Below are 27,590 nucleotides of genomic sequence, written 5' to 3'. Positions count from 1 at the left end.
CTGAAGATGAGAATTTATGTTTTTTCCAGTTTGGAGTTATTGTGAATAAAACTGCTATATTTTCTGTTACAAGTTTTTCTGTGGACACATATTTAAATTTCTTTTGGATAAATACCTAGGAGTGTAGTTGCTGGGTTAAAGGATAAGTAAATGTTTAAGTTTATAAAATAAAATTACAGAACTGTTTCCTAAAATGGTTGGACCATTGTACTTTCCCACTTGAAAGTGTTCTTGTTTCTCCACATTCTCACCAACACTTGATGTTGAGTGTCTTTTTAATTTTAGCCATTTTAGTAGATGTCGTCTTAATCCGCATTTGGCTGATGACTAAAGATGTTGATCACTGCTTCATTTGCTTATTGGCCAATCATATCTTCCTTCATGGAGTGTCTGTTCAAGTATTTCACACATTTTTGACTTGTCTTATTTTTGTTGGTTTGTGGGAGTTCATTGTCAATATATGTATTGTAAATACTTTCTGTCTACTCATTTTGATAGTATCTTTTTATGAGCAGTTTTTAATTTTATGAAATCAAATTTGTCAGTTTTTAATTTATGTTTATTTTTTCTGTGTCCTTCTCAAGAAATCTTTGTCTATCCCCATGTCATAAAGATATCCACTTGTGTTTTCTTCTACCAGTTTTATAGCTTTAGATATTATAGTTAAGTCTGTGTTCAATCCCAATTCTTTTTTGTTTATGGTGTGAGGTAGAGGACAGGTCCATTTTTTTCTAATGTGGACATCCAGTTGTTTCATCACTATTTGTTGGAAAAAATTTCTTTCATTAAATTTTGGCACCTTTGTTGAAACCCAATAGACCATGTAATTGTGGGTCTATTTCTGCTCTCAGTATTCTATTTCGTTGATCTATTTGCCTGTCCGTATGAAACACACTATCTGGATTACTGTGACTTTACAGTGAGTTTTGAAGAAAGATAGTATAAGTCCTCCAGCTTTAGTCTTCTTTACCAAGATTCCTTTGGCTATTCTAGGTCATTTATATTTCCATATAAATTTTAGAATCAGCTTATTAACTTCTATGAAAATGGCTTCTGGGATGACAAGTGATATTGCATTGAACTATACATTGATCTGAGGGAAATGTGCACCCTAACAATACTGAGTCTTTCATGTTATACCTTTCCATTTATTTAGGTCTTTAATTTCTTTCAGCAACGTTTTGTAGCTCTCAGTATAGAGGTTTTTCATATATTTTATCAAATTTATTCCTAAGAATTTTGTGGTTTGGGATTCTATTGTAGATGAAAACTTTAATTTTCATGTTCCAATTGTGTTGTTGTTATTCTTAATATATAGTAATATAATTTATTTTTGTATATTGGCCTTGTATTCCAAGACCTGGCTAAACTCACACATTAGTTCTAGAATGCTTTTAAGGTCATTCCCTAGTATTTTCTACATAAACAATTATGTCATTTGGGAAAACAAACCATTTTACTTTTTCCTTTTCAGTCTTTATACTTTCCTTTTCTTGCCTTATTGCAATGGCTAGGACCTCAAATGTAATGTTGACTAGAAATGGTGAGAGCAGACATCCTTGTCTTGTGACCAACGTTAGGAGGGACGTTTTCAGTGTTTCATCCTTAATTATGATGTTAGCTGCAGGATTTTAATGAATGTCCCATTTTCAGAAGTTTATTTCTATTCCTAGTTTGTTAAAAGTTGGGTTTTTTCCCCCACAAACCACTATTAAATTATTTCAAACATTTTATTGCATCTATTGAGGTGATTATACCATTTTTCTTTAACATGTTAATATGGTTAATTGCATTGATTATCAAATGTTAAATCAACCTTGCATTATGGGAATAAATCTCACTTGATCATGGTGTATTATTATTTTTCTACATTGCTGGCTAGTATTTTTAAAGATTTTTGCTTCTACATTCCTGAGAAATATTGGCCTAGAATTTCCTGGTTTTATATTTTATCTGTCAAGTTTTTGAAGACAAGTCACAGAGTTGTTTTTCCCCCCTTATACTCTGAAAGAGCTTGTATATGATTGTTACTATCATCTTCCTTAAATATTTTATAAAATTCACCAGTAAAGTCATCAAACCTGGAGTTTTCTTTGTGGGGACACTTTTAGTAACAATTTCCATTTATTTGCTCAATGTACCTCTGTTCAGATTTTCTGTTTCTTCTTGTGTAAGTTTTGGAAAAGTATGTTTTTCAAGTCCATTCCATCTAAGATATCAAATGTGTTAATATGAAGTTGTTCATAATATTTCCATTTATAATTTTGAAGTATGTAGTCACTGTAACAGTATTCCCTCTTTTATACCTGATATTGGTAACTGGAATTTTCATTTTTTTTTTTTTTGAGGACATTTAGCCCTGAGCTAACATCTGCTGCCAATCCTCCTATTTTTGCTGAGGAAGACTGGCCTTGAGCTAACATCTGTGCCCATCTTCCTCTACTTTATACATGAGATGCCTGCCACAGCATGGCCTTCCAAGCCGTGTGTAGGTCTGTACCCGGGATCTGAACTGGTGAACCCCAGGCCGCCGAAGTGGAACATGCGAACTTAACCACTGCACCACCGGGCTGGCCCAGAAATTTCTCTATTTCTTGGTAGGAATTTATTAATTTTTTAAAACTTTTCAAAGAATCGGGATTATTTAGAAGATTGTTGTTTAACTTACAAATATTTGGGGATTTTCTAAATACTTTATTGTCATTGTAACTTAATTTCATCATGGTCAGAAAGCATACTCTATAAGATTTAAATGTTTTATAATTTTTTGAGATTTTTTTGGCCCAAGATCTGTTCTATCTTGGTGGACATTCCACTTGAACTTGCAAAGAGCATTTTGCATTCGTTGGGTATAATGTTCTATAAATACTAGGTATATTTAGTATATATAGTACCTACCTATACCTAGGTTAAGTAGAGGTGGCTTGTAGTGTCATTCAGACCTTCTAGTTTTTCTGTTAGTGAGACAAGCCTGTTAAAAGATCCAGCTAAGATTACGGGTTTCTTTGCTTCTCCTTTAAGTTCTGCCATTTATTACTTCATGTAATTTGAAAGATTTTTTATTTTTTCCTTTTTCTCCCCAAAGCCCCCCGGTACATAGTTGTGTATTCTTCGTTGTGGGTTCCTCTAGTTGTGGCATGTGGGACGCTGCCTCAGCGTGGTCTGACGAGCAGTGCCATGTCCGCGCCCAGGATTCAAACCGACGAAACACTGGGCCGCCTGCAGCGGAGCGCGCGAACTTAACCACTCGGCCACGGGGCCAGCCCCTTACTTCATGTACTTTGAAGCTCTGTATACACATTTATATTTGTTATATCCTCCTGATGTGCTGACTCTTTCATCATGATGAAATAGTCCTCTTTATTTCCAGTAAATCTCCTTACCTTGAAGTCTACATTGCTTGATGTTAATATAGCCATTCCAAGTTTCTCGTGATTAATGTTTCCATGTATAGTGGGTTAAATAGTGTCTCCCAAAAATTTATGTCCACCTGGAACCTTATTTGGAAATAGAATCTTTACAGACTGTAATTAAAGTAAGGATAGAGATGAGATCATATTGGATTAGGGTGGGCTCTAAATCCAATGAGACTGTGTTTATCAGAAACAGAAAAGGACACACAGATTCACAGGGAAGAAGGCAAGTGAAGACAGAGGAAGAGATTGGAGTGATGCTGCCACAAGCCAATGAACACCAGGAGCCACCAGGAGCCACCAGAAGCTGGAAGCGGCAAGGAAGGATACTCCCCTGAGCTTCCAGAGGGAATATGGTCCTACCAACACCTTGATTTTGACTTCTGGCTTCCAGAACTGTTAGAGAATGAATATCTGTTGTTTTAAGCTTGCTAGACTAAGGTAATTTGTTACTGCACCACTAGGAAACTAACACATCATCATACATATTTTTCCTTCTTTTTACTATCAACCTATTTGTGTCTGTATTTAAAGTATATTCCTTATAAACAGCATAAAGTTTGGTCTTTTCTTTTTTATCCACTCCGACATTCTCTGCCTTTTAATTGGAAGGTTTAGTCCATTTACATTTAATTATTAAAATGGTTGGATTTAAATCAGCAAATTTGCTATGTTTTCTATTTGATTCATTTGTTTGTTTCCCTCTGTTCCTTCTTTCTTTGGGCGTATTGGAATATTTTTTGGTATTTCAGTTTTATTCCCCTATCAGCTTTTTAGGTATTCTACTTTTCATTATTTTTAAGTCGTTGCTCTAGGGCTGCATTGTACAAAATGGTAGCCACTAGCCACGGGTGGCTATTTAAATTTAAATTTTAGTTAACTAAAATTAAATGAAATTAAAATTTAGTTCTTCAGTCACAATACTCATATTTCAAGTGCTCAAAAAGTACATGTGACTAGTGGCTACCTTATAGGACAATGCAGATATAGAACATGTCCATCATGCAAAAAATTCTATTGGTAATATCACAACCCAGTTATAGTTAATATTAAAGTACTTTACACAAAATATTGGAACTTTGTGAGTTTATAATTCTTTTACTCCACCCGCATCCTTTTAACATTTTCATATATGTTTCACATATATTTCATCTGCACACATTATAAACCCACAATACACTATTACCATTTTTCCTTAAATAGGCATATGTTTTTAAAAGAAATTTTAAAAAGAAAAAATATATATAGTCTTTATATTTACCCACATCTTTACCATTTCTGCTGATCTTTATTTTTTCTCTAGATCTGAGTTACCATCTGATGTCATACCCCTTCAGCCTGAAGAGTTTCATTTAGCATTTTTCATAGTGAAGGTCAGCTGATGCCCAATTCTCTCATATTTTCTCTAAGCTTTATTTTTTTCACCTTTATACTTGAAATATAGCTTTACAAGATATAAAATTCTGGGTTGATAGCTTTTTTCTGTATTTCAGCACTTCAGCTGTGTTGTTCTGTGGCTTTTTAGCCTCTCTTGTTTCTGATGAAAAGACAACATTCTTCACATGTTGCTTTCTGTGCATAATGTCTCTTTTTTCTTTGGTTACTTTTACAATTTTCTCTTCATATTTGAAGTTCAGTAGTTTTATATATGTGCCCATGCATGTTTTTCTGTGTATTAATCCTGCCTGTCGTTCATTGCATTTCTTGGATCTGTAAGGTAATGTCTTTCATCAAATTTCAGAAATTTGAGGCCACTATTTCTTCAAATATTACTTCTACCCCATTTTCTTTCTAATCTCTTTCTAAGGCTCTAATTACAGTAATTTTAGATCAGATAATATTGATCAACAGGCCTCTGAGAACCTGTCCATTTTCCTTCAATTGTTTTTTTTTCTCTCTCTTCTTCAGATTGGGTCATTTCTATTGCTCTATTTTTAAATCCATCAATTTGTTCTTCTATCTTCAGCATACTATTAAGCACATGCAGTGAATTTTATATTTCAGTTATTGTACTTTTCAGTTTTATTAATTCCATTTGCTTCTCTTTTACAGTTTCAATTTCTCTGCTGAGATTCTGTTCATTCATTATGTGTACATCTTCTTTTAAATCTTTGAGCCTATTTGTAATAGCTGCTTTAAAGTCCTTGTCTGCTAATTGTTACATCTGGTTCATCTGGGCATCAATTTATATAATTGCTTTTTTTCTTATCTATGGGTCACATTTTCCTGTCTCTGTGCATGTCTAATAATTTTTTATTGGACACTGAACATTATGAACTATATGTTGTAGAGACTTTATTTTCTGTTACATTTCTCTGAGTGATTTTTATTTTGTTTTGTTTTGTTCTATAAACCCGTTAACTTGGCTGGACTCAAACTATGTCTCTTCTGAAGGGAGAAAACCCTGAAATCTTTGCTCTATTCTTTTAACTTTTTTAGGTGTTTTTGTCGGGCTACCAGGGTCTTCCCCATACATTCTTGTTTAGTAGTCAGCCAAACATTTGACTAGGTTTTATACACAGATTTATGGGGCTTACACTTCTAAACTTCCCTCCCTTCTGGATTTCACTGCTAACTTTCTGGCTGTTCCTCCAGCTCCAAATTCTATTCTCTGACATCTCAAGCCAGTAAGCAGGGCGAGCTTCATGGCATGTGAGCTGCAAAGTCGCACAGGGACCCATGCCTCGTTTAACATTCTGCTATCTTTGTCTTGAAATTCTTAATTTTTTGACAAGGGGCTAGGATTTTCCTTTGCACTGGGCCCCACAAATTATGTAGCCAGTCTTGCCAGTAATACTGTGGCTTTATGCTGCCCACTGATTGCAGATTAGGGAATGTTCTCAGGCAAAAAGCCATAAACTCACGAATCTTATCCATTGTACTTATCTTTCAAGGGTAGACTCACTCTGGTTGCTCTCAAGTGCGTTCAAATAGGAAATAAAAACATCAGATTTTTAAATTGATCAGTCCAACCGAGCTACTCTGCCAATCTATTGCCGCCATGGTTCTCAATTGGGGGCAATTTTGCCTAAGGGGACATTTGACATACCTGGAGACATTTTTCTCTTGTCACCTTTGAGGAAGGGTGCTACTGGCATCTACTGGCTGGAGGCCAAGGATGCTGGTAAACATCCTGCAACACACAGGACAGACCCCGGCCAAAACAAATTATCCAGCCTCCAAGGTCAATAGTGCCAAAGTTGAGAAATCCAGCATGATGGAAATCAGCCCTCCTTCTTCATTTTTAATAGCTATATTATTATTGCAGTCTTGAGGATGTATCGTTATTTGATAAATCCTCTGTGACTCCATATCTTAGTAATCACCTATAGCTCCAATTTTGTGGAGGAAGAAGCCAAATTGGTCTTAATGCCTTTCTATAATTTTACTTAAGTTTCCAATGGAACAGTGTCAAAATGTGCCCAAATGTGCAATAATAAAGTGCCACTTTCATCAATTAAGCAAGGTTTCCATACAAAGACCTTAGACATAAACTTTCACTGTGTCATAATTCTGTTTGCTCTTAGAAAGGAAGTTCAGAGGAAGATGGATTCAGAATGAAACAGTTGCATTGGCAGCAGTTAAGATTAAATATAAAATTACACCTTGAATTAACATGTTATAATTTTACAGTTTAGAATCTCTTCATGATTTTTATGTTCAGATTCATAATCATTCTTTGACATTAGAAATTGCTTAGTTATATGACCCAACAATTTGGAAATTAAAAATCACTCTTTATTTTTTTTTGAGGAAGTTTTAGCCATGAGCTAACTGCTGCCAATCCTCCTCTTTTTGCTGAGGAAGACTGGCCCTGAGCTAACATCCGTTCCCATCTTCCTCTACTTTGTATGTGGGGTGCCTACCACAGCATGGCTTTTTTGCCGAGTGGTGCCATGTCCGCACCCGGGATCCGAACCGGCGAACCCCAAGCCGCCAAAGCAGAACGTGCACACTTCACCACTGCGCCACCAGGCCCGCCCCAAAAATCATTCTTGAGTAAAGAGAAAATTTTAAATTTAACTAACAGTGATATATAAATATTAAATATTTTATTCTAACTTATCCTATGGCTATACCACATAATCCAATTTTTTAATAATAGGTATGTAATTAAAAGTGTTTGAAAGAAACTGAAATGTGGGCAAACGGTCAGAGCATTTTTTTCCCTAGAATTCTTTTAATAGGATTTTAAGAGTTTTTTTTAGTTTATTATGTAGGGTACCAACAGAGAACATTGTCTTCTATTTCTTCTTCTAAGTAAATTCCTAAATGTGAGTGAATTCTCATTTAGATACACTTTAATTTATGTACTTAAAAATTCCACACTATGTTTCTATTTCCAGCTGGATTCAATATATAAACAAAATGTTATCCACCTCATATGATGCTAGTTGATAAAGTTTAGCTAATAAGTTATAACAGAAAAGGAATTGGTATGGGTCCCTCGGGTCTCAGTGGAAACTGGACCTTTCCTTATTATTTCTCAGAAACCCTATTTTTTCTCTTCACGGCACCTGGGTAATTTGCAATATATAATAAATATATTGACGTGTTTATATGATTGGACATATTTCTACCTCACTAGTGTATAAACTCCACAAGGACCAATGTCTTTTGCCTCACCCAATACCAACCAAATAGCACATTGTAGGTGGTTGATAAATATTACATAAATGAATGGATAAATGGAGGATGGGTGAATGAACGAATGTGGAAATGACAGTGATATTTAGTAACTTTTTCTGTTTTCCCAAGTTAGATTTTCTATAGTCCTCCTTTTTTCTACTACTCAAAGATAGAAAGCACAGCATAATGTTGGCAACAATTTTGGGAGAGAGTTAGGTCCAAAACATTGCATGGTGGATGCATTTGTTGTTAACACGGCTCTAAAATAAATGTGAATTATGACTCTCCAACTTCTTTATTTAAAAATTTAATCTAGTGTAATGTTTACACCAAGTGCCAAGTGGTAAAGTGTACACTGTTCTGTGCTGTGTTGCATTAAACAGCCCAATCTGCTGTATGAATGGGATTTATGTTAGATATATTCATCTATCTGTTATAATATTCCATGTCATTTTGCTTCAAATTAAGGAACATGTGTTATAGCAGATTTCTTAAAAGCTATGTTGAAATTTTCATCTGTTGCTAAAGCTCTATGATGATGGATGTTAAGTGGGAACCAACCAAGAAAGTGGGGCTTTCTGGTGGGTTGGTAGCCAATAGGAAGCCTGGAGAGAGGGCACTCAGTCTGAATACACCTTTGTTCCTCTCTGCGCTATATTGTGGATTAAAAATAGGATACAGTGTGCAATTTCATATTCTCGTCTTGTAAATATAAATAGTATATAATAATTATTTGTGTTCGTTTTCAATTTTTTAACGTGTGGAATTGTTGAAAATGATGTCATGGACCTCCCGATTTGGAGATTTTGTTGAGATCAAAGGTATAATAGTATTAAGGTCAGGATCAAAAGTGTGTGGACGTATGTACGTGTGTGTAAGATGTAAGTGAGCAGAAAAAGGAGCAGCAAGGCGCAGAGATCTCTGCAGATGTACATTCGGGAATTCAAAATCTTAAAGCTAGTATCTCTAGCCCTTCACTCGGCTTTCCTTTCTTATTTACCACTGTCCAAGATCAAAGCCATGGTGGTTTTTTAAGTGTTGCAATGGCATCACTGGGTGGCGACGGCACTGCTACCGCCACTGCGGCACTGGCCGCAGCTGCGCCCCGGGCTCTGGCAGTGGTATTTACGGTATCAAAGACCCGCACGCGCGGGCGTGTCTACCGTCTTGGGCTTCGACCCAAGAGGCGATATTTACGGTAACTAGAGCTGGACCAGGAGCCAGTATTTACAGTAGCGGGGACCAGCCAAGGCTGCGGTATTTACGGTAACGGAAGCCAGCCCTGGAGGCGGTATTTACGGTAGTGAGTGCCGGCTTGGGCGGCGGTATTTACGGTAAGGGGGGCTGGGCAGGCGGAGGCCCGTCGGCGCGGCCGGCTCTCCGCGTTATCAGGTGATCTCCAGACCAAGCGGCCGCCACCCCCTGCACCCAGCGGAAAATGCAAAATGGCCCTCCGGGCCAGTGAGAGGTGGGCCTCGGCCGGGGCCCGCCGCACCCGCGCTCCGCAGCCTGCGGGCGGTCGCGCCGCGCCGGAGCACGGGGCAGCCTCCTGCCCCTCCGCCGGGGCCCCGGCCTGAGCCCGGCGCCCGGCCCGTCCCGCGTCCCGCCGCGCCCCCCGCGCCCGCGCCGAGCCCACATGGGTCTGTGCTACAGTCTGCGGCCGCTGCTCTTCGGGGGCCCGGAGGACGCCCCCCGCGCGGCCTCGGAAGCGCCCGTGGAGGGCGCGCAGCCCTGCCCAGCTCCGGCCCCGGCTCCGGCGGCCGGGCCGCTGCTCCCTCGGGGCGCCGGCGGGAGCCCGGCGTGCACGCGGCCCAAAGCCGACCCGAAGAAGGAGAGTCGGCGGCGTCCGGAGCAGCTGCGCGCCGAAGAGCGCGAGGCCGAGCGGGAGGCGCGGAAAGTGAGCAGGAGCATCGACCGCATGCTGCGCGAGCAGAAGCGGGACCTGCAGCAGACGCACCGGCTCCTGCTGCTGGGTAGGTGCCGTCGGCGCGTCCCCGCCCCGCGCGCGAGCCCCGAGCGGGGCCCCGCGCGCCGCGCCCTTCTCTGCGGGCCGTCCCCAGGCTGAGGGCCCCTGGTGCCCGCACGGGGGGCGACGGCCGCGGACGTGACCCAGCGCGGCTTGTCAGGCTTACATCCTCAGTGGAATGATTTTAACCCGACAGTATTTACTTCGGCGATTTGGCCGAAAACACACTACCAGGTGATTTCGCTCTTTTCCACACCTTGTGATTTGGGCCAGTTGCACATTTATTACTAATTAATGAGCTTTTCTGGGAATTTTTCCCCCTCAATTGATTTATTTCCATAGTACATAATCCACAGGGATGGCTAACTCGAGCATCTCATTTCCTGCAACAGTAGTGTCGTGCTGCCCTTTGTTTTAAGAACACAAATGAGAGGAAATTTATACGGTCTTTCAGCTGGACCACAAAGCTTTTATTCTAATCACAGAATAATAGCAGAGTTATTCGTAGGCGTGGCTTGTTCTCTTGAGAAACAACTTCAGCAGCTGAGGATACGGCACTTCTGTTTCACTGAGTTTACCCTGGGGCTCTCAGAATGCGTGCTCCTTTTTCTGAAGCAAGAATGGCTGGCAAGCTCCCTAGAGCTGTTCGCTGTGCTGACTGCGTGCAGGAAGGAGAGCGCAAAATCACCAGCGTTTTAAAGTAATAAGCCACATGGTTTGCTGGTATTTTCTCAGAGCTTTGGCTGTACAAAGCATAACAGTGCTTCTACAAGTTAACAACCGGAAGACATTTTCTATGCACTCTACTGTGGAATCAAAGAAAATAAGCATGAATTCCTGATGCTACTTGTTGCTTTTTAAATTTTAAGGCAAAAAAAAAAATTTGTGTTTAGGATGTGGGCCTTTGACCCAAATTTTGTGAAATAAGGAAGAATAGTTGTTCAGTTCTGTGCTCTGCTATGCATTAGGAAATAACCTATTCCATGATTTGAGTAAGATACCTGCTTATAAATGAATGTGACTTTTATTTAAACTCTATAGAGCAATTAGGTTTTCAGTTTGAAAGAGCTCACCCACGGCAAGAATGTATAATTAAAACAACACAAACCTAGCTGCTGTATCCTGGTGAAATATCTGAATTCTGAGATAAAGGAAAATTTGGGGGGAGAAACAAAGAAAAAAAAATAAACAGGTTACCTGAAAACAGAAGAGGACTGAATCATGAGCAGCGTTCTCGCCTGCAGTGCTAACTTCTAGAAGATGACAGAGCAGTGTTTCCAGAAGTCTGAAAATACAGAATTGTAATACTGCAATTTCATACCTTGTGAAACCATTGTGTGTGAGGGTAAAACAGATTGTCAGATATACAAGCGCCTGACGTATACCCCATTCACTTATTTTTCTTGAAAGAAATTAATTAGAAATTACTCCAGCCAAAGTTTTTTTAATGTATCAGATTAAAGTAACTCAAAAAGGAGAGGATTGTGGTGTCAAGAAATAAGTGAAGAATAAAATAAATAAGGTCTAGAGTTCTGGCAGTGTAATGTTGTTTTAATGTGATTGTGTGGCTGAACAGAAATATTGAAAAACAACCGATATGTGAAGCAGAACATGCTTGATATATCTAAACATTAATAAACTTAGGATTCTGTGAAGGGAACTGGAAGATCAGATCTAAACGGAATGATGGGCTCTAAAGAACCGGCTTCTGGTACCACATGTTGAATGTCCTCTTCAGACGTTTTTTCATAGCCTAATATAGCTTGTAGATCAGCATCATATCTGAAATAACATTGAATCAGAGACTCACACTTTAGGGGGAAGGCGTATTGTATCTTCCACCCAATGATACCAACGGTAAAACACATATCGTTATATCAGTTGACATTGTTTATCGGATTTTGTGTAGATTTGAATTAAACACAGAAAGGTTCTTGGTTTTGCTAGGATTTAGAATGGATTAAGCTAGAAAGCTTTGAATCAGAAGCATGATTTACTGACCATTAATATCCTCAAATGCTTGCTTCTGCTGCCATTGTGTTTAATAGCCATTTATCTTGCTCACTGACCTAATCATTTATTTATTCTGGAAATGTGCACTGAGGGCCTGGCATTGGGGGCAGAGAACTGGCAGGCTCAGGAAGGACACATCGCTTCTGGGCCCTCCCTTACTCCATGCCCACTAGCTGGAGGCTAGTCCCATCTCCACGATGATGTCTTCTCAGGAGACCTGCCCAGAGTCCTCTGGTGGGAATAAACATTTAACTCCCTTGTGCCCGTATTGAATTCTATTTGCACCTCTCATATAGCACTTTGTTACAGCCTGCAGAGCTTCATGGCGGCCTTGATGTCCTCTGACTCCCCCATGGGTCCATCCCAATGACCTGAGCTTTGTTTCCTGTGCAGGCCATGGTACCCCACACAGTGCTAAGAGCACAAGAGTCTGGGAGCCACCATGACAATGCGAGATTAATAGCAAAAGTGATAGGGCCCCATTTTAATTTTCAGATGGAGCATTCTTTCAGGCATGGAGTGGCTGAATTTTAAGGAGGTGCAGAGGTGGGGTGGAGATGAGATGAACGTTCCAGTTAGAAACCAGCAGATCCAGATGGGATCGTGGAGTTGGAACTAGAGCAGTGTAGTGGGAATGGGGAGGGAATGTGCTTGGAGAAGTGGTCAGATGACAGATGTGGAGGACGCACCACAGGGAGGAATTCTCAGATAGCTCACATCTGGAGCATGAGCTGTGCATTAGTCACCTTGAGCTGCCAGAACAAAATGCCACAGACTTAACAGGCTTAAACAACACACATTTATTTTCTCACAGTTCTGGAGGCTGGAAGTCCAAGATCAAGGTCCAGCAGGATTGGTTTCTGGTGAGACCTCTCTTCCTGGCTTGCAGGCAGCCGCCTTCTTGCTCTGACCCCACATGGCCTTTCCTCTGTGCAAGTGTGCACAGGGGGAGGAAGGAGAGATGGAGTTAGGGCCCGACCCTTATGACCTCATTTAATCTTAATTACCTCCATAAAGGCCTCATCTCCAAATACAATTATATTGGAGATTAGAGCTTCAACATCTGAATTAGGGGGAAGGGGGCACAGTTCAATCCACAACAGGTATAAGAAGGAGAGTACATGCCCTGTCAAAAGGGGACAGTTGCTTTCTAGCTTCATCCCATTGTTGCCTCTTGAGAACGCAGGCCCAATGTTGCCAGGTCTTCTGAATTTTGAGAATAAGATGGAAATGCCCATTTTCATCTGAAACCTACTTATTTTTAAGCATTGGCTCAAGTTAATAAAGCACAAGCTATGTGCCTGATTGGTCCACTGGCTGTTGATTCTTATCTCTGATCTATCCCAAGCCACAGACACTTCTGCAGGCTGTGTGCTGGGCTCCAGGGGCGGCAGCCCTGGGTCAATGCCACTTAAAAGCAGAACTGACAAGACTGGGTGTGGGATCCCAATGTTTCATCTGTCCAAACACATCGAGCAAGCGAAGCTACATTTACCATTCTTCAAGTGAATTTTTCTGCCACTGAGTTCATGGAGTTATAATGTAGTAGATGCCATTGATGTGACTATGATGTCAATTCCCTGTCCACTGCATTCTGATTGGGGAAGAGTCATCATCCACCCACTAACCATTCATTTGATATTATCCTTTTTCCAGATAATTATTCAAATGTAAAATGGCCAATTGTGGGTAAGATTCATGTTTTCTGCTTTATTCACTTGTTTCCTGTTGTATTTTGTGTGTTTGATATTGCTCTGCCAGGAATACTCTTCTGAGAAGGAAGCAGTCTCTTGGGGACATTTACTGCTTTTCTTTTGTATTTGGCTATTAGTATAAACCGGAATGCTGGCATGGTCTCCATCTGTTCTTTAGTCCTCAAAGAGGAAGTACTTGGGACAGTTACAAAAAAAATGGAATAGTCTCCACTGTGGGATTTTGATCACTTTATTTTTCAAATAAATGTCTTTTTGTCTTAATTAATGGTAGTGCATACAGTGACCAGGACAGCTGTTTTTGAGTTGCACAGTAGACTTGAGCAGGGTTGACATGTGGGACACATCCATATCAATTTACTGCCTTTGTCTTGCCACAGCCTCCTGTAGTACCATGGCTTCTAAAGTCAGTAGGAATTCCAGATACTCTGGCTATGCCTTAAATTTTCTTTCTTTTTTTTTTTTTAAAGATTGGCACCTGAGCTAACAACTGTCGCCAGTCTTCTTTTTTTTTTTTCCTGCTTTTTCTCCCCAAAACCCCCAGTCCATAGTTGTATCTTCTAGCTGTGGGTCCTTCTAGTTGTGGCATGTGGGACGCCACCTCAACATGGCCTGATGAGTGGTGCCATGTCCGTGCCCAGGATCCGAACCAGCGAAACCCTGGGCCACCGAAGCAGAGCGCATGAACTTAACCACTCGGCCACGGGGCCAGCCCCTAAATTTTCTAAACTCACAAAAGCATAACATTTCCTTACAGCATTGGAAGAGGATGTGGGCAGTTGTTGCATTTTAGTCACCACTTCTGTATCATTCTATTGTATAAACTATTATCCACAATTTTGTAGACTTGAGGCTGCCATTGTTTACATGAAATCGAATTTCAGGCCAGGAATTCAGGTTGTTCTTTGACCTGTTAAAACACCGAAAGTTTAGAGCGCTCTGTCAAGGCTGCTGTCTTTGACCTGTGTCTTAGGCAGCTCAGGCTGCAGTAACAAAATACCACAGACTTCATGGCTTAAACAATGATATTTATTTTTTCACAGTTCTGGAGGCTAGAAAGTCCAAGATTAAGGTCCAGTAGGGTTTGGTCTCTGTGGAGAGCTCCTTTCCTGGCTTGCAGACCGCCACCTTCTCATGCATCCTCTCATAGTGGAAAGAGAGAGCTCTGGTCTCTCTTCCTCTTCTTATGAGGACACCAATCCTGTTGGATCAGGGCCCCACCTTTGGCTTCATTAACCTTAATTACCTCCTAAAGACCCTATTTTCAAATACAGTTACATTTGGGATCAGGGCTTCAACTTATGAATTTTCAGGGGACCCAACTCAGTCTATAGCAACTTGCAAACCCATTCATGATTATACAGATGATTATTACTGGCCCTGAAAACAGACTCAAGCTGGATGTCAACTACTGGTGGCTAAGTGTGTCACTGGAATATATAATCATTTTATGAATACTCTCAAAATTTGGGGATGTACCTGTGACCCACTAAAAGATGCAAAAGGAGCATGGGGTTAGGAATATGGCACTGGAGTCTGACAGACCTTATTTGAAATCCCAGCACCCCCATTTACCAGCTACAGGACCTTAGGTAAACTCTCTGAGCTTCAGTTTCCATATCAACAATAATCCTGATGCCACGTGCTTACTGAGAAGAGTAACTGAAATTAATTGAAATAATGGATATAAACTTACTTAGCATAGAGTTTTAGTACATGGTAAACACTTAGTAAGTTGTTACGGTTTCTGAATCCTGTATTCAACTAAACCACTTCTCTCTGTGATACCCATGCTCCGAATTGTAAACTAAATGGTTACAAGAGATCACACAATCTTAAGAAGCTAATCCCAGTCTAGTCTTACAACCACTCTGTGATGGAGCCAGGATTCAAACACAGGCAGTCTGGCTTCGCTGCACAAAATTGGCAAATGACTGAGTGGCCAGCTGGAGACAGCTGCAATGGTCAAGTCAAAAGATAGGGAGAAAAAGAAGAATTGGGGTAGGGGGTTGGGGAGAGAAAGTCTTAGTGAACTCTTAGCTTTCTTGCTTAGGTAAAATGATGATGACATTCCCTAAAATAAAGAATTTAAGAGGACGAGGCAGGTGGAGTGAGAGGAGAACAGTGAGTTCAATTTTGGAATTGTTGAAGGTGAGACACCCATGAGAATCCAGTGGGCAAAGTCTGGAAGTGGTTGGGTGTCTGCTGGGGGCCTGGAGCTCAGGGAGCTTACTGAACTGGACATGTACCCGTAGGAATAACCCACTGGCAACGGGTGCTGGGGGAATGGAAGGGCACCCCGGGAGAATGTGCAGAGTGAGAAGAGAAGAGGACCTAGAACACGGAACCCCAACCTTGCAGAAGAGTGTTGAAGGAAGAAGAGTATGAAGAATATTAAGATAGCTGGGAGAAACCAAGAAGGGGAAGAGTTTTGGGGAGATGGGAGTGGTCAGCAGTTTCAGCCAGGAGTTCAAGGATAATAAGGACTGAAAAGAAATCCATTGGGTTTTCCAGTTCAGGGAATGGCAGGTGCAAGAGGCTGAAGATTGAAAAGCATGTGGAAACAGTGAAGCAATCATGGTTCCTAGTCTTGGGAGGACTTCGGCTGTGAGAGGACAAAACAGCTGTGATCACACCTTTCAAACTGGGCCTCAAGGAAGCAGTTTGCAGGGATACAAATGAAACTGTAGAAAGTGTAATGGTGGTTGCCTCCTGGCCGTGAAGAGAAGAGATTGGGAGCGGAATTATCAAATCTTTCCACTCACACGGGTTCCTGGTAAAGCACTGGCTTGTTTGACACTTGTCTTGAATCCGCTCTCTAAGCATTCAGATGTGTGGACTCAACCTCAGTCCCTCTACTGCAAGTAACTTTCCTGTTGACAAGGTCAGACAAATTGGTAATTTAGAGTGAAATTCTTCAGTGGCAAGCAGACTTTTTAAGTTGAGACCAAGAGATCTAGCAAATTCTCTAGCTAATTCAGTTAGTCTATGAAAAGTTTGCAGGCATAGGCATTTTCAAAGATAAGACCCAACTACTAGGGCCTTGAATCAGCTCATGACACTGAAAGTGATAATCAGGAGATTGTCAAAACCCCACTACATACATACATACGTAAATAGGAATAAACAAAGAAGCCGAAATGATTGTTCCTTACCTCACAGCACCCAGGATAGTTTACTTCATGTCTACATTTGTTAATATTTAGTTATTTTTTTAGTTGTTTCAAACTGAAACTCTAACTGAAAAAGAAAGGGGAATTAGACCCGTCAGTTGAAGCAGTATCTCTGTGCTTAGGGGTCAGGTGAAAACTGTCCCCTTTTGTTTTAAAATTCCCTGACTAAGTTAGTGATGGAAGAATGGGCAAAGCACAGAGGACGTGTAGGGCAGTGAAACTACTCCGCATGGTACTAGAAAGGTGGCTCTGTGTCATACATTTGTCCAGATCTATAGGATGAACCACACCAAGAGTGAACCCTAAGGTGAGCTGTGGATTTGGGCTGTCAGTGTAGGTTCATCAATTATAACAAATGCACCACTCTGGTGGGGGCGTTGATAGTGGGGGAGGCTAGAAGGGAGGCCAGAATGCTTATGGGAAATCCTTGTACTCTCCACTCAATTTTGCCATGAACCTAAAATTGCTCTAAAAAAATTGTCTGTTTTTAAAAATAATCCCTTACTAGGAAAAGAGGCGAATTTTTATCCCGAGAGGAGGAGCTGGTGGGAAGAAGGGTGTTGGGTTCCTCTCTGAGCAGATCTCAGGGCTGCAGGCATCAGCCCTTCCTCTTAAAAAGCCCAGGAAAGTTGAGCAAAGCAGGAAAAGTAGTGCCCATTATCGAAAGCTGTGGTTTATAAATAAAAAAGCATCACTTAACGACGTTTCCAACTGTAGTTCTGAGAGGTAGATTACTCACGATCAAGAAGGCTTTTAGACTCGCACTGCCAGACTAGCACCTCTCCAGTGCTGGTGAGGGGCTGGCTGTCTCTGTTCCTCCAGGCTGCCCCTGCATCTGTCCTGTAGGGCCGCCCGGTCTCTGCACCTTCATCAGGAGGAGTCACTGCATCGTCGCACTGCTGCTGTTATAAGGGCTCATAGCTAATGCCACTGAAGACGAGACATTGCCCCCCACCTCCCTGCCCCGTCGGTTCTTCCTGCTACTGTCATTTCACTTGCCCTTCTGGGGGAAATGATGATGCAAGTGTCAGAAAGTAAGTGTGGGCCATGGATACAGCTGCTGACCAAGAGAGGATAAAAGAAGCATGCAAGACCACCGCTGGCACAGCTCTCCTTTACTCCTAACAGCAGACGCAGGGAAGGCCCACGTCTCCACGCCTTGGAGTAGCGTTCGCTTGGTGTGTTCTTCTGCAGTTGAAAAGTGAGCTTTCACTCCGGGGAAGTGAAATACGACCTAAAAGTCTCCCGGGAAAAGCTCAGGAAGATGATATTTGGCATAACAGGAAAATAAAGAGCAATTATATCCATACCCTGAGCTACAAGGGAAAAGGTTATTCATTGAATCATTTGTACTGCTCACCAGCCACAAACATTTCTTTGAGAGTCTGCTGTGTGCCAGGTGCTTCTCTGGGTCATACGGAGAGTCCAAGGGGAAGAGGACACATCTCAGCTCTGGAGAAGTTTACAGCGTAGTCGAAGAGAAATGACATGAACCTAAAAAAGAAACAGCAGTGTGAGTGTGCCTGTGTGATGTGGAGAATGGCAACAGTACAGGCCAATACTGTTATTACAAGGGTCCACGGAGAAATCTCTTAATCACGTGACATCACCTCTCTTAATGTTCCTTGGGATGTGTTATTAGTGAGGGAGTACAGGGAAGCTAGGAACTTAATCGTTTAGAGGAATTTTGACGTTTGCACATAAATGCCTCTCTTGATCCTGGGTGCAAACCATCAGCAGAAGCATTGTGAAACCTGCTGGAGGCACACCCGGCAGCCTGCTTTCCCTGTTCAGCAGGGAGCCTCGAAGGAACCCAGAAGTGCTCACAGCTCCCAGGATGTAGCAGAGCCCTGGGGTGCTTTGAATGAAAGGTTCTAGAAGATCAGAAGAGTGTGAGTGACAGTATCTAGCGGCATGAAATGGGAAGGAGATTGCTCCTTTTGTCTCCAGCCATCGGAGTGCTTCACAAATCAATATTAGAAGCTGCATTTTATAAATTATGCCATCATGGGAGATTACTGTAAATTGGCATGAAGAAAAAAATAAAAGTTTATCTTTTTTTTAAGAAATATATTCATTGTGAAATTCAGGAGCTGTTATCTGACCCTCCCCCCAAAACCGTCCACATTATAGCAGGGAACACTGTGTATTCGCTACTGTCAGAGGAACAGCATCAGATTTTTAAGTTTTGATGAAAGTAGTTTTAAAACATTTGGGGGTGGAGGGAAGAGCTAATCCGGAATCCAGGCGTCAGCTGTTCTTCCGTGGACAGCAGTGCAGAAGGAGTTTTTGATGGTAAGAATTCTACACTCTTGTTTTGTATTCCAAAAGGAACTAATTGTGAGAAAGGTAGGCAGTGAAAAGTGCCAAGCCACCCCCGGGACCTTGACCTTGACTGCAGAGGAGCGACTGTGTTTTACAGGAACCTCAAGGCGCATCTAGAAAGTGCAATTTTGCATCTCCCAGCTGGGAGGCCAAGCACCACATTTCTGACTCTTTTTTCCCCACAAATGGGTTCTCGGTAAGAGGTGTCGGCTCAGACCAGAATCATAAGGCACACGTGAACCTGGACTCAAGCTGCACCTCCTCTTCAGGGAAAGATGGTTCACTGGAGCCGGGCAGCTACCAAAATCCGTGGACACTAAGCTCTCCATTTTGAATCAGCAGAGCAGGACTAGGAAAGCAGGTATGGCCCGAGGGATGGAGCAGGACAGGATGGGAAGGTGGGCGCTGATCCCTGGGAGTGCTGAGGCCCCAAGTGCTAGTCAGCCTCAGAGGCCAGTGTAGACGAATGGTAAGCCCACAGCTCTCCTGAGAAGGAGCCTAGAACGAAGCCAGCGCCAGCATACCCCAGCAGAGTATATGGTGCAGATCACTCAGCTGTTTGATTTGGGGAGCAATTTGTATGCTCAGAAGGATGCTGTGTTACCAGCTATGAATGACGTCTGCTCTGTGCCAGGTTCTGCCTGGGTGTCAGTATAGGAGGATGTCCTCAGGAACTCGTGGCCTGTGGAGAGTCAAGGGCATAAAGCAGCTGCCACGACACAGCGTGGACTAGCACCCACACTACACACAGGACAGAGGGGCCAGGGGCCTGGAAAAGATGGGGAGGCGGCACACGAGCCTTGAGGGGGAGGTTGGCTCCTCCACACAGCTTCCTCACTGAAAATCAAAATACATTTGTGGAATACATGTCAGTTTTTAAAGTTGTCAAGTTTTTTTTTTCCATTTTGAGGGGTTTATTGGAAAACAACATATTAAGGTTTCGCTTAGAGCAAATGAAAAGCAAAACACTCACACCTTTTCCCTAGTTGCCTCAAAAGTCTGCATCTGCGGTAAGCCCGCTTCCGAAGCCCAGTGCAGATATGCCTGACTGACGGACGTGGTTCTGTGCGATGCGAGGGAGCATCCTTCTTCTTTTGGTTATTATAGGTTTTCATTGTACAAAGAAATTCAATGTGCTGAACAGAACCCGTAAAATGCCGGGGAGGAAACCCGCCGTTTAGTCTCTTTCTTTCCTTCCCATGCCAATAAGGGAGAGTCACGTAATTCTGAAATTGTTTTAACTGGTACTCTCTTTTAGAATTATTCTTTAATGTAACAACATTCTGCGTTATCAATTGTGGATGAGTGCTACATAGAACTAAAAAGCGTGCGCAGATGCAGCTGGTTTAATATACTTCGCTGTGCCTAATGGAGAATGCCTACTGACTACTCAGATCCACTCCCCTCTTCCGGTCTAATGGTATCTTCTCAGAAGAAACCTCTCCCATTTGGGCTTGGGTACCGTAATGAGCTCATAATGGGGTGCGGGAGGGCCAGGTTGATGGCCTCGCTCCTGTGCAGAGCGCCAGAGCTCGGTGCCGAGTTAGCCCCTGCTGCCTGTGGATGGAGGAGAGGGGTTATCTGGTGAGTGAGCCCCCAAAGTAGATACAGGGAGGTGCGCTTCACCGGATCCTGTCGCCTCCCCAGGACAGCCTTTTATTTCTGCCTCAGCCTCTCCCTTTACCTAAATTCCTATAAATTATCCTAAGTGCAAACAGTCCTTGATTTTCATCAAGTATAGCCAAATGTTCACTTAGGAAAGTAGATGATGAATTTCTAGAGTAACCTCAAAATCCTGTTAGTCAACCCACAATGGAAAAGAAGCAGCATAGTCATCCTTCAATAAAACCTGAACACCGGGATCACAGTAGGTCACATGGTGGGTCACAGCTGGATCCCATGGTGGATCACACAGTGGGCCACGCAGTGGGTCACAGCTGGATCACACGGTGTATTTGGAGTTATAGCTTGGAGTACCAGGAACAGTATTTCCCCTCCCCATACAACTAACCCCCCATCAGAGCCCTTGGCTGGTCCCACTATACCCTGAGGCTCAGTAGGGGTGCAGGCCGTAGGGCAGAGGGTGGGAGCAGTGAGGAACAGGTCTAGGGATGACCAATGAGCAGTAACAACAGGCGCCCCCCACATTAATATGCCCCTACTGCTAACCCACAGATGCAGAGGGATACTGCAGGACCAGTGTGGCCGGAGGTGCCCAGGGAGGAGCTCCAGCTGCCTGGCCCACTTACTAGCTCCGTGCCCCGTTCCCAGAACCAGCCACGTGGCCTGCTATGTGGTCTTTGGATTCCATGTCCTGCATTTTTGTCTCTGCTCCTCTTAATATTTTCTTTCAGTTTCTGCTTATAAAGGCTTGCTCTGAAATGGGGCACTGTAGTTATTCCTGTAACATTAAATGAGGTGAAGGTTAAATCCATTACCAAAAATAACATTTTATTATTAGATAATATTTAATTCAAATGGAGGCCAAAGGATGGTACAAGGACACTTGTAATTTTTTTCTGTAGAGGTACCAGTCCACTTGGAAATCTGGTCTCCTTCCCTGGTCTGTGTTTTACCCCTTGCCCTCATCAGCTGTGCTGGCCCTCACTCCCTGGCTTTCCCTAGTCGAGGCTCTGGAGAAACCCATAAGCGGGTGAACAGCCTTCCAGGGCCGACAATACCAGCGTCTTTTAGAGGCTGCATTCCCGTGTCATTCACTCAACAGTCTCTGTTTTCTCCGTCCCACCTGAAGCCCCGTCCTGTCGGGGATAGATAGGTGGGAAGAAAGAGGGAGGAGGAAGGCCCGTCCCAGGCTGCTGAGAGCAGCCCCTCTGACGTTCCTAGCCCACGGTGCCCTGGGACTCGGCGTGGCACTCCACGTGACCACTGTGCATCCTCCAAACGCTGAAACCCTGATATATATTACTCCTGCATGCTAACCAGGAGCAATTTTATCAACCACGAGCATCCACAAGCTTTTGTACACACCAGGCAGTTGCTTCAGTGGGCACGCTGTGGGAAGACACGAGGACCCCCCGGATGAGAACAGGCAGAGGCCGTTCGTTCAGAGCTGGTGACAGCAGCACCGTCACTTGATCTGGTGGACGGTCGCGAAGGCAGGTGGCGGGGCGGGAAGCTTCGGAGTGGAAAAAGGAGAGTGCTCAGGCGTGCCCTCCTTGGGGGTGGCGGGCGTGGGCAGGCCGTAGGCGGCTGATAGAAGGCTCCTGTTTGATGGTTGGGGTTGTGTGTTTGCCTTCTCCAGTTGGTCCTAAGTTGGAGGTGGGGGCACAAACTAGGGAAGCCGTCAGTTGTTTGTCCAGTCCTGAACGTGTGGGGCCAATTGTTATGGGGGTTGCTGTTTGGCTTCCAGGACAGGTTGCTGGAGATCGTGGTCTCACTTCCCGGGCGGGTTACTGCAGAGAGTGGGTTGGCCTCCGGGGCTGGCTGCTGCGGGTTGTGGGTCCGAGTGCGATTTTTAACATGCTAGAGCTTTGTGTGTTTATATGTTCAGTGTCTCCGCACGTGTCCCTCGAGAAAGCAGCCACTGTCTGAACTGGCAGGGAGCCCCTGCTGTGCAGGCTCCAAGGCCAGGACCTGTTTGGAATTCTGGCTCTCCCTCCTCTGGAAGGTCATCTAGCTCCTCTGAGCTCCCTTTCCCTGAGTATAACAGGAAGTGAGAGTACTTTCCAGAAGGATCATTATGAAGACTGGGTGAGGCGAAGCACCGTGACACAGAGCGGGGGCTGGTGACTGCGTTTTCCTGCCTGCCTGTTCCTGTCATGACCCGTTCACACTGAGGCGTGAGGGGAAGGTCCCACACGCTCTCCTTCCAGGACCTGCTGCGCTTTAGCGGGACAAAGCCAGGGTTTGATCTGAAGGAAGATCTCAGAGTTGTGAGGTTTTTTTGGGGGGGCACTTCCAGTGCTAGCAACTAAACAACTCAAAAAATAAGTGAAGCTAGGATATTAGTTCCTCCCAGCCTTTCTGTAAACACCTCTCTTCCCAGGGATCCGCCGGCTAGGTACATCTGTCGTGTTCCATCATTGCTGCCAGCTAAAGGATCACTAATGAGCACAGGGATCACTGAGGGGGTTGAAGTTTTAAATAACTTGGTCAGGAAGGTTTCATTGAGAAGGTGGACATTTGTGCCAAGGCCTGAGGAAAGAAAAGAGAAGAGCAGATAACCATCTAGAGAAGACAATAGGATATGGAGAGGCAAGTACAAAGGCCCTGAGGTTTGCATGAGCCTAGTGTGTTTGAGAAATAAGCTGAGGGCCAGTGGCCAAACACATAGGAACAGATAAGGCACTGAAAAGTCCTTGAGTTTTACTCTGACTGTTTGTAATAAACCAAATAGCCAGTGGAGGCTTGGGTCAGGGCGGTAGCAATGAAGTGATGAGAGGTGGTCAGTTTCTAGATAGATTTTGAAGGCAGGTTAACAGTTTGAATTGGATGTAGATGGAGAGAAGGTGAGGAGTCAGAGGTTATTGTTACTCCTGGGGCAGAGGTGGGCTAAAGTTTACTGAGCGCCTCCTGTGCCTACTTTAAGTTCTCAAAATAAAACTTTGTAACAGAATACATGAGGCTGTTGTATCTGAATGTAGAATTACTGAGAAGAAGTATCCTCACCATTTAAACTGAGATACCAGTCACTTGATTGTGGAAGGTTGAAAGAGCGGAGGTGTTTGATTTAGATTTTTTGAAATCTATCTTCTTTACATACTTGAGAGAAGACAGACAGCAGCAAAGCTGTGTTGCAAAACCCCATGGGGTGACCAGAGTCATGTCATTACAGAAGGTACCCAGGACTGCTGAATGTGAGTCTATACTGCTCTTCTTCCTAAACAATCGGGCGAGGACCCCATGGGGACCAAGACAGCTGGCTGGTGCACCAATGCTAGTGTGAGAGGAGAAGCAGGAAAACCTGGATTTCCCTTTTTGGAAATCGTGCGCTGTGTTGGGATTACAGTGCCTGAGCCCCAAATGTGTAGGTGCGTTGTCACTTTGGGAGAGAGGTCCAACACTCCTGATGCCGCCCTGTATCATCGGGGTTCTCTGCAGAAACACACACTAGGACATGTATATAGAAAGAGATGTGTTATGAGGAACTGGCTCACACACCTATGGAGGCTGAGAAGTCCCAGGGTCTGTGGTCTGCCGACTGGAGACCCAGGAGAGCTGATGGTGTAATTCAGTCCGAGTCCAAAGGCCTGAGAGCCAGGATCTCCACAGGCAGAAGATCAGTGTCCCAGCTGAAGCAATCAGGCAGGAAGGCTGAATTCTTCCTTCCTCTGCCTTTTTGTAATGTTCATGTCCTCAACGGATTGGACGGTGTCCCCCCACATTGCGGAGGGCAAGCTGCTGTACGGAGTCCACCAATTCTAATGCTAATTTCATCTGCAAACACCCTCACAGACACATCTGTGCACCCTGTGATCCAGTTACATCGACACATAAAATTAACCATCACTCTCCCCTTGGGAGGGTGGAATCAGGCTGCTGCGGACAGCCCAGACCCGCGCTCACACTGTGCTGCAGGAGCGACATCGACATATGCCCAGCGGCCCCCGTGCGTGCACAAGCAATAGAGCGCCAGCAAAGATGTCATGTGAGGGCTTTGCAGTCGGACCCAAACAGGGTGTCTGCTCACTGTTGTTTGCGGGTGTCCAGGCAGGGCTTCTTTAACGTGCATATGGATCAGCTGGAGATGTTGGTAAGATGCAGATTCTGATTCAGTGGGTCTGAGACGGGGCCTGAAAGTCTGCATTTCCCGCAAGCACCACTTTGTGCTGATCATGCCGGACTGTGACTCCACTTTGAGTAGCAAGGTGAGTCTAGGCCAGGAGTCAGCAAACTGTTTCTGTACAGTGACTAGTTTCAGACCTCTGTTAAGAAGAAACAGCCTCAGGTACTGGATGTGTGTAGAGGCCAGAATCCTAGGCCTGTGGAGTGTCCCCCCCAAATGGCACTATTTGGCATGTTAGGCTGTTCATAGAGCCGGTAGAGAATTAGGGCTCTTGTCTCTTCAGTATACAATACAGTAACACAAATGTTGGAAGGAGGAGTCCATTCTCATCTACAGCAGTATGATGGCTTAGCAATGGTAAGGGTTTATTGTGAATTTTTGAGCCCCGGACTGATTGAAATTTTCCTGAAAGAGAAGAACCTTCCACAAGTACCAGACAGGTACTTTGTTGTGGCGGCCCTAGCAAACTGAGACGCCATCGGTTTGCCTTTTCCAGAACATCATATAGTTGGAGTCATACAGTACATAGCCTTTTCAGATCGGCTTCTTTGACTTAGTGATATGCATTTAAGATTCCTCCATGTTTTCATGGCTTGGGAGCTCATTGCTTTTTATCACTGAATGATATTTCATTGTCGAGATGTCCATAGTTTAGTTATCCATTCATCTACTGCAGGACATGAAGGAAGCTGCCTTCATGCGGTAGTGTAACAACTAGGCCTTAGACAAGAACATTCCAGTTCAGCCAGGAAAGTATTCTTATTCCTCTTAAGAAAAAGCCATCTGGTTAGTTTCCTTATCTATAACACGGGGTCGTAACCTACCTCATAGGATTTCTTCACGCATGTGCAAGGAAGTGGAATGGAGTTTGGGATTGCTGAGGTGGTGGGGTTTGTAGAGCAGGCTGCCGGTAGGCCAAAGGAAGCCCCAGAAGTCCTTATGGGAATTTCTGGGCTACGCGTGTGCAGGATGAGACTCTGGCCTCGCAGGAGCCTCTGCGCAGGACTGAGGCTGCACTGCAGTGCTGGAGGGAAAATGTCTGCAAACATTATCTGCAAAGCACTTGTTTCCAGAATGTAAAAAGGAATCCTAGTGACTGGCCATTTAAAATGGGCAAAAGACCTGCAGCAGACATTTCGCAAAAGAAGATGCGTGAAGAGCCAGTCAACTGCCAACATCATTGGTCATCAAGGAAATGCAAATTAAAATCCCAGAGATAGAAATTCACACCCACCAGGGTGGTTTAAAGGCCAACAATACCAAATGTCTACCAGGATGAAGAACAGTGGTCAGCAGACTTCCTCAGTTAGGGGCAGATGGTAAATGTGTTACGTTTTGCAGGCCATCGGATCTCTGTGGCGGCTACTCAGCTCTGCATTGTACCAGGAGAGCAGCCGAAACCGTCCGTAACTCATGAGTGTGGTTGTGTTCCAAGAAAGCTTTATTTATAAACACTTAAATTTGAATTTTAGAGAATGCTTGTGCCATGAAATATTACTGTTCTTTTGATTTTTTCCCCAACCATTTAAGCTATTCTTAGCTCATGGATTGTACAAAAACAGGTGGCAAACTGAAGTTTGCTGAACCCCAGTCTCGAACCGGAACCTCAGCCTTTGTTGTTGGTATGAGTAAAATTGTACAATTACTTTGCAGAATTATTTGGTAGCTTTTTGTGAAGTTAAACATATACCTATCCTATGACCCAGTAATACCACTCCTAGGAATTTACCCTAGAAAAATGAGAGCATGTTCATATCAAGACTTGTACAAAATGTTTCATCAGCTTTATTCAAGATAGCCCCAAACTCAGATTTTCATCAAGAGGAGAATGAATAAACACATTATGTATAGTCATACAATGAAATAGTCAACAATAAAAAATAAACTACTGATTGATAACATAGATGAATTTTTTAACATTATGTACATATACAAAAGAGTGTGTACTAAAATAAAGAAAAGAGTGTCTACTTATGATTCTATTTATATGGAATTCAAGAACAGGTAAAACCAATCTATGATGGTAGAAGTCGGAACAGTAGTTTCAGGGGCAGAATTCCAGAAAGGGTCAGGAGACACCTTTCTGGGGTCCTGGAAATATTCTATCCGTTGTTTGGGGGTGGTGATTACACTGGTATAAATGTGTCAAAACTTATTGAATTGTCCTCTTAAGATCTATGCATTTCACTGTATGGAAATTTTCCTTCTTTTTTTTCTTTTTAAAAAAAGAAGCCCTTCTCACCTAGCGGCTGGTTAAGTTCACACGCTCCAATTGCAGGGCCTGGGGTTCGCTGGTTCGGATCCTAGGCACGGACCTACACACTGCTCATCAAGCCATGCTGTGGCAGGCCTCCCACGTATAAAAAAAGTAGTGGAAGATGGGCACAGATGTTAGCTCAGGGAATCCTCCTCAGCAAAAAAGACGAAGATTGTTGGCTGATGTTAGCTCAGGGCTTATCTTCCTCAAAAAAAAAAAAAAAAAAGGGGGGGGAATGAAAAAGGAAGCCCTTAAAAATAATGCCTGGAATGTAGTAAAGGCTTAAAAAAGGATTTTTTGAAAGGACAGATATGTTAAAACTCTAAAGAGGGACACCTTCTAATTATATAATGAGA

The 27,590-nt window shown here is 43.3% G+C and overlaps 1 protein-coding gene across 3 annotated transcripts in view; it reads left to right on the top strand.

Moving 5' to 3' along the window:
• The first annotated feature begins 9,520 nt into the window (after positions 1–9,520).
• GNAL (G protein subunit alpha L) overlaps positions 9,521–27,590 on the top strand; it is a 147,118-nt gene continuing 129,048 nt past the window's right edge. The window contains exon 1 of one of the 3 annotated variants that reach the window (XM_070629661.1): positions 9,521–10,015. In XM_070629661.1, coding sequence (XP_070485762.1) covers positions 9,679–10,015 — 337 coding nt within the window. In that variant the 5' untranslated portion in view covers positions 9,521–9,678. Of the gene's footprint in view, positions 10,016–20,736; positions 20,816–27,590 lie in introns of those variants that run through there. The other 2 variants (XM_070629659.1, XM_070629656.1) reach the window with 2 other exon arrangements.

This window comes from Equus przewalskii, chromosome 7 (genome assembly GCF_037783145.1).
Source record: "Equus przewalskii isolate Varuska chromosome 7, EquPr2, whole genome shotgun sequence".
NCBI lineage: Eukaryota > Metazoa > Chordata > Mammalia > Perissodactyla > Equidae > Equus > Equus przewalskii.
Note: the sequence above shows the minus strand (reverse complement) of the source record. Positions and strands in the feature narration are given on the sequence as shown.